General features: G+C 52.8%; 2 protein-coding genes across 2 annotated transcripts in view; one reads left to right on the plus strand and one right to left on the minus strand.

The window, feature by feature from the left end:
• Positions 1 to 7,523, minus strand: part of STX2 (syntaxin 2) — a 32,464-nt gene that overhangs the window by 17,960 nt on the left and 6,981 nt on the right. The window lies entirely within an intron of this gene.
• Positions 1,685 to 5,520, plus strand: RAN (RAN, member RAS oncogene family). Its single transcript, XM_005873272.2, has 5 exons — positions 1,685 to 1,770; positions 3,152 to 3,372; positions 4,550 to 4,737; positions 4,875 to 5,045; positions 5,128 to 5,520. Exons 1-5 carry the CDS (start codon positions 1,685 to 1,687, stop codon positions 5,170 to 5,172), a joined length of 711 nt encoding a protein of 236 aa, XP_005873334.1. The 3' UTR covers positions 5,173 to 5,520.

A 7,523-nucleotide genomic window follows, 5' to 3' on the forward strand; every position in this document is an offset into this window, starting at 1 on the left:
ATTTAAAATCCTATATAATAAAAGCCTAACATGCAAATTGTCCCCTCAACCGGGAGTTTGACCAGGGGGCAGGGCCAGGAAGGGAGGCCTGGAAGGGAGCAGGGGGCAGGGCCAGCGACAGCGGGCCGCCAGGGGAAGGGAGGTGCCCCAGCCTGTAGCCGCTGGGGACCCTACCCGTGTACAAATTTTGTGCACTGGGCCTCCAGTACATAAATAAAATAAAATGCTGTATAGTAACCCACAGAATAGCTCACACCCTAGTTTCCTTATGCATTTTCCCAACTGGACATTCACAGAGGTTCCACTGACTGTCGTTATGTCACAGTGAGCATTGTGATCCATCTCCGTGTGCCTTTGTGCTAAACTCCAGGGCATATCCCTAGAAATGAACACACAGGGCTAGGAACGCAGGACACGTGTGTTCTGTTCGTTTCTGCTGTCCCGGAGGCGGGACCAACTCACGCGCCCACCAGCAGCACGAGCCTCTGCTGGGGGTTTTCACGCTCCCTGGGCCCTGGCCCGGAGTCCCCCGCGGGCAGACTCCCAGACCTGTTGGGCCCAACCCGCGTCACTCAGGCTCCCAGCGGACGTGCCTGTGGGTGCGCTGGGGACTCGTGGCGAGGCCCTCGGTCACCTGGGTCCTCCTGAGGCCCGTTGTGGGAAGGGACGCCCGGCTGCCTGCTCAGCGGCCACTCCTGGACGCTGGCCTGGGGAGGGGGCCTAGACGGCAGTTCAAACACAGTGGCCGTCGTCCGGCCAGTGTGGCTCAGGGGTTGAGTGCCATCCTATGAACCAGGAGGTCGATTCCCGGTCAGGGCACAGGCCCCGGTTGGGGGCCCCAGTGTGGGGCGTGCAGGAGGCAGCCGGGCCATGATTTTCTCTCTCATCATGGATCTTTCTCTCTCTCTCCCCCTCTCCCTTCCTCTCTGAAATCAGAAAAAATATATTTTTTAAAAAAATTTAAATACCCCCAAAACAAAAAAACACGGTGGCTGTCCCTACAAATGCCAAAACCAGCCTTAGACTTGGGAGCTTGGAGGACTCCGTTCGGCCCACTCATCTCATTTTCTAGCCTGACCACCCCATGGAGGGGGCACCCCGGTGTCAACGTGAAGACACACACACACACAAAACAAACCTGTAAAGAATTTTGTGAGTTTATTTGAGCCAAACTGTGGACAAAGTAGTGGTTCTCAACCTTCCTCATGCCGCGACCCTTTAATACAGTGCCTCATGTTGTGGGGACCCCCAACCATAACATTATTTTCGTGGCTACTTCATCACTGTAATGTTGCTACTGTTATGAATCGTCATGTAAATATCTGATATGCAGGATGTATTTTCATTGTTACAAATTGAACATAATTAGAGCATAGTGATTAATCACAAAAACAATATGTAATTATAGATGTGTTTTCCGATGGTCGCGACCCCCAGGTTGAGAACCGCTGTTAGATGCAGACAGACGACAGGCTGGGTAAAGGTCGGAAGTTGCCCTTCGTCGGGGAAAATACTGGCCCGGACCCGACCACCCCCTGCCAACCGCTTTCAGTGCAGTGTTCCACTCCAGACCCTCCTTTGGGGTTCCTGGAGGCCTCGGGGTTTGCAAAGCCGCCAGGCAGGCCTTCCCTGAGCGCCCAGCCTAGCATGTGGCCTCCCCGCTTTCCCGTCCACGGCGGGAGCAATGGCTTCTGCACCCGGCAGCCTTCGGCCCAGAGTCTGGAGCCTAGAACCTCAGGAGCTGCACCGGGTTTGCCACGAGGATGAGCCGCGCGGGTTGCACACGCACAGACCCATCACCCCGTTTGCAGGAAACGCCCCAAAGCCTGCGGGCCGATTCCACACTGTCCCGCCCCCCGCCCCCCCAGGTCCTGATGGGAGACCCAGGGGCAGGGATCGGGGACCGCACCCCCACCGGGCACCGGAGGGGGCTGCCGGGCCCCAATAAAATATATTTTTAAAAAAAGAGAGAGAAACATGCAAATTGGTGTCACTCCGCTATGCCCACCAGCCAATCAGGATGAGTATGCAAATTAACCCAACAAAGATGGCAATTAATTTGCATTTGCAGGTGCTAAGCAAAGACTGAAGATGACTGAAGGCTGAAGAGGCTTGGCTTCTCCGCTGCAGCTGGAGCAGAGAAGCCAAGCCTCGCTGCGGCCAGAGCGGAGAAGCCAAGCCTCGCTGCTGTGGCCGGACCGAAGGCCTGGGTCCCTGGTGCGGGAGGGAAACCGGTCCCGGCAGCCAGGGGAAGGAAGGCCTATTGCTCGAATCTTCATGCAATGGGCCTCTAGTTATATATAATAGACAATGTGCATGTATCCATTAAACAATAAACAAGAAATACAATAGAAGTAAATTTCTAGTAACCTGGAATATAGTTTCTAGTTTATGGGCTATGGAAGAAAATGTAGATTAAGAAAAGAGGGCTTAGGAGTGGAACTACCTCCGGAAGTTAGGGTTTAAATAGAATTACCAGAGTAGCTTCCTCTGAGAAAATGACATTTGAGTTGACTTGGAAGTGAGATAATTAACTGCTGAAATGTGCTGAGGAGCAAAGGTCTTTCTGGACTGACACTATCATTCAAAGTTCAAAGCGCTGAGGCAAGTGACCCCAGCCTGTCCTTGCATGATGAATAGTAAGGAGGATGCATTACTGAGGCCCCAGAGAGTGAGGAGGGCAGAAATCAGAGACAGAGTCACAGAGATAAGAGTGGTGACAGAAGCAATAGAGCCCAGAGTGTTGAAGTGAAGTGAAATATAAAGATCGACCGTGTGTGGGAAGAGAAGATATACAAATCTGAAAATGCCCGAGGACATTCCTTCTGGGCCGGTTCAGAGTGAGTTTCCTTTCCCAAGGAACAAGTACATTCAGAAAATAAACGAGGTGCTGAGGTCCTGTGTCTGATGATTCTTCCTGCTCAGCTCAGTTTGTCCCACAGAAGATAAAGTATAGGAGATAGGTGAAGGATGAAACACTGACAAAAGAATGAATAAAAATTAAAACCATTCCTTTAGCTTTGAGAACATTTGGAAAATTGACTTTCTCTCTTCTTTTTTGTAGTAATTGTCTTATGTTTTTTTATATTGTCTTAGGGAAATTAATTTTTAAAAAATTATAATAGTTGGTAAGTTGTCAATTATTTATAAGCCTCCCGCAGCTGGTGCTGGTCGGGGACGGCGGCACCGGGAAGACCACCTTCGTGAAGCGCCACCTGACGGGCGAGTTCGAGAAGAAGTACGTGGCCACCCTGGGCGTGGAGGTGCACCCGCTCGTGTTCCACACCAACCGCGGGCCCATCAAGTTCAACGTGTGGGACACGGCCGGGCAGGAGAAGTTCGGGGGGCTGCGCGACGGCTACTACATCCAAGGTGGGTCCCCCCCCCCCCCCCCGCGGGCCTGGGGGTGACGCCTCTGCAGGGGAGGCGCGCGGTGCCCTGATTGACACGGAGGCTCGTGGTGAACAGGGGGCGCATTGGGGGTCGCCGGCGACCATTTCCTTCCCGCTCCCGGAAGGGGACGCGGACAGGCTGACCACACACTGGGTCAGAGCAGCCAGCGTGCTGGTGGCCAGTGTGGAGTGAGACCTGCTCATTTCTTTTCGACGGCACTGAATTTTGCAAAATAAAGTAAAAAAATTTCCCCCCAAAATGCTTGGTTTAAAAATGGCAAAGGAAAGGAATGTTCGTTGTTGCTCCAGAAAGATGACCAGAGAGAAATCGACTTCCTGGGGTTTGGCTCTGGGTCCGAGTTGCTGGGCGCCCTCCTGGCTGCGCTGCTGGCTCTCGACTCCCCTGGTCACGGCCGTGTGTGCAGGTCCATAGGTGGGGGCTTCGCTGCTTTAAAACACAGACAACATCCTGTGGACCCAGCCACCCGAGGGCCTAGTGAAGGACAGGTCTCTGGACCCTCGGGTGTGGGGGGTGGGTTCTCTGGGATGAAGGCTGGTTGCCATGATCTGGGGGTGCTCGTGCGGATGAGGCGGAAGATGGGGTGTTTCAGGGGGGGGGTGGCGGGCTGGTCTTCCATCCTGACAGCCCTTCCTGCTGCCCCTGGGTGACCAGTCACAACGTGGGCCCCCATCTCAGGACAGTGTGTGAATATTTTTGTGTTTTTCGCTTTTGTTGCTGATACTGGTTAAATTTTCATTTTTTACCGTACATTTCTTTTTCTCTGTTAAATTTACATTTCATGTCCTTTTTATTTTTAGTGTTTATAGCGCAATAGACTTGCACCGTATATAAGAAAGGCTAAAATGGCATCATTTGGGGGTCTGGAACAGATTCATTCAGTTTATTTCTAATGGGGAAAAATGATTCGGTTTTCGAACAGCCTTCTGGAACAAATTAAGTTTGAGAAACGAGGTTCCACTGCCTACACATATTGTTTAGTACAACACTTAGAATTGGGAGACCTTGAAATTGAGAAACATCTAGTTGACCTGGAGTTTGGCCTGAGATCATGCGTTTGAATTCATAGTTCCTATTACCTCTCATCCGTGTCGGAAATTCCTGGGAATGTACTAATCTCTGTGAACCCGTCTTTCAGCCCAGTGTGCCATCATCATGTTCGATGTAACTTCGAGAGTCACTTACAAGAACGTGCCTAACTGGCATCGCGATCTGGTGCGCGTGTGTGAGAACATCCCCATCGTCTTGTGTGGCAACAAAGTGGACATCAAGGACAGGAAAGTGAAGGCGAAGTCCATTGTCTTCCACCGAAAGAAGAACCTTCAGGTGCGGGCCCTCGATTCACCGAATCGCCCCCTTCGGTGAAATCCATCACGGCGACTCGTAGTGTGTGGATCGAGAGGATTTTGTCTTGGCTTGAAACGTCTCCTGGATTCACTAAATTTTACTTCTCTTTTCCACAGTACTACGACATTTCTGCCAAAAGTAACTACAACTTTGAAAAGCCTTTCCTCTGGCTTGCTAGAAAACTCATCGGAGACCCTAACTTGGAGTTCGTCGCCATGCCTGCCCTCGCCCCTCCAGAGGTGGTCATGGACCCCGCGCTGGCAGCACAGTATGAGCACGACCTCGAGGTGAGTGTCCTTCCCGGGGATGCTGGGAGCGCGCGCGCCTGCCGCGGCGTCTGCAGCGTGACATGTGCGTCTCTCTGTCCAGGTTGCTCAGACCACCGCGCTCCCAGACGAGGATGACGACCTGTGAGGGAAGCTGCAGCCCAGCGTCAGAAGTCTAGTTTTATAGGCAACTGTCCTGTGATGTCAGTGGTGCCGCGTGTTTGCCACTTTATTATATAGCTAAGCAAAGAGAACCTGTGCTTGATCCTGGGATGCTGAGATGAATGGGCTTCGAGTGAATGTGGCAGTTACAATACCTTCACTTTTTGGACCTGCATATTTAGCTGTTCTGGAACGCAGTTGTTTCCGTATTGAGTTTCAACTATAAGAATGCTGCAGTCGCATCACGATACTCAGTGGTGAAACCTTGTTTGTTACTGTCATTCCCATTCCTTTTCGTTTAGAATCAGAATAAAGTTGTATTTCAAATATCTAAGCAAGTGAGCTTATCCCTTGTTTACTAAGCACTTGAAAACCACTAACGAGGAAGACTGTGCTGTTGCTGTTCAGGATGCCGTTACTATTGTCGCTTAGTTTGGAGCCTGTTACCTTCCATTTTCCCAGTCTTTATATTTTGTACATTTGGGTCATTTCGCACGAATGTTATGACAGGTCAATATTTATTTGGTAAGTTGTTCAAAGCTGTAAATATTGCCAATGCAGTTAAGCTAAAGTAGCACCTCCCCCGCCCCCCCCCCTTCTGGCCCGCGGGGTCACCTGGGAAGTGCTCGTGAGGATTTAGCAGCCGCCAGAGTAAAGGTGGTGCGTGCGACCAGCACTTAAAGAGCCATGGATGCTTCTCTGTGATGGCAAAGGTCGCCATGTGGTAGCACAGAGCTGGGGGTGGGGGGGGGGGGGCTGTGCAAGTGACAGCAGGGCTGGTGGGAAGCCGCCTGTTAGGATGAACGTAAAGGCCGCCCTCCCCTGCCTTTGGCCCTGGTGTTGATGTCGACGTGGAGCTGAGTTCCAGGAGGCGTTCCAGGTTTGCCCACTGCTTTCCAGTGACTCCCAAGCTTTGAAGACGCCAAACCAAGGGTTTCAGTCGGACACACCACAGCTTTCATGCTTTCGTTTTGTGAGTTGGTGCAAGGATGTGGACAACCAACCAGCAGGCCGCTACGGGGAGAAGTAGGTCTGGCTCCTCGGTGTCGTGTACGGTTTCCATGGTGAGAATGAGCAGGCTCCGCCTTGCCTGGCTGGTCCTGGGGGCACCGCCCTGTGGAATTGGGGGTCTCAATGGACGAGCTGCTGCGCTCGTGTAAGTAGGTGCGGCTACAGTTTTACCAAAGCTCTTGAGTGGCCTGGTTTTCCCTTACAAAGAACCGCTTAAATATGCAGAAAAGTAAGATTCAAAGGGTAGAATTGATTACGTTTCACTTAAGATAGAATAAACATGAACATATTTGCATTGCTGCTGTGTGCTGAGCTATATTCAATTCAGACCCAGGTGTGGGAGGTTCCCGGAGTCAGGATGAGCCCTTGCAGGTGCTTTGCTGTGGGGTGCATGCGTGTGCGTGTGCAGAACTCCGCGAGTGGTGGGTCCTCGATCTTGAATGTCCCCACGTGGCTGCGTCTCAGAAGCGGCTTGTTGGCTGGGGGTGGGAGAGCATCCACACGTCGCCGGGAGGAAATACGCTGCAGAACACAGGGCCTCCCCTGTGCTTGGTTCCCCAAGGCGCCAGTATGGGAGCGGATGTCTGTCGGTTATACAAGGGCAGAGGGGGCCTGTTGTCTGCAGGCTGGTGTCTGAGGGGGACCTGTAACCTATGGGAGAAACCAGCCCTGGGTCTAGGTCCCTGGCAGCACTGGTTTGCTGCCTGGGAGGCGTCTTTCCATTTGCTGAATATCCCACCGTAAGCGAGAGTTAACGACGGGGTGGGGGGCTGTCAGGGGCGGGTGAAACGGTTTTGAAAGCAGCTTCTCGTGTGCATGGCCAATGCTGTTTAAAGCCCCGACAGACTGGTTTTCAACCTCAAAATACTGGATTTTCAAAAATAAGCACCAATTTCCTGGCTGATGGCGGGGACCTGAAGTGACTCCATTCGTGAGGATTTGCTGTTTCTTTGGTAACACGACTGTCTCAGGAAATTACATGCTGAGCAGATGCTGGCGGGATGGGTTCGACTCCCGCCTTCCCTGAGGTTCCATGGCCCCTGCGGCCGGCGCTGCGGGGGCAGCATCAGCCCAGGCCCCTCGCGCACCTGGGACCCTTCGGGCTGGAAGCCTGTCCGCAGGGAAACCCAGAGGTTTCAGCACCAGGGTCCTTGCGGCCTAAGGCTGAGGCCACAGGAAGGGGTCTGGCCCACCCGGGGTCCCCGTCGCCCCGTCACGGCAGCCTCCGTGTTTGTTTTTTCTTTTTCAAATTCTGAGGAAAGTTGGTGGAAGGAGCCAGCGGGGCCGAGGGTTCCCCCCCAGGAGGAGGTGGGTCCTCAGCCCGGC

The sequence above is a fragment of the Myotis brandtii genome, unplaced genomic scaffold (genome assembly GCF_000412655.1).
Source record: "Myotis brandtii unplaced genomic scaffold, ASM41265v1 scaffold403, whole genome shotgun sequence".
NCBI classification, from domain to species: Eukaryota; Metazoa; Chordata; class Mammalia; order Chiroptera; family Vespertilionidae; genus Myotis; species Myotis brandtii.

Excerpts from the sequence above, each read along its gene's own strand:
- RAN (XM_005873272.2), top strand. The coding sequence starts at position 1,685 with ATGGCTTCTGCACCCGGCAGCCTTCGGCCCAGAGTCTGGAGCCTAGAA. Across the intron at positions 1,771-3,151 it reads GTTTGCCACGAGGATGAGCC|CCTCCCGCAGCTGGTGCTGG; the intron begins GCGCGGGTTGCA and ends ATTATTTATAAG. Across the intron at positions 5,046-5,127 it reads AGTATGAGCACGACCTCGAG|GTTGCTCAGACCACCGCGCT; the intron begins GTGAGTGTCCTT and ends CTCTCTGTCCAG.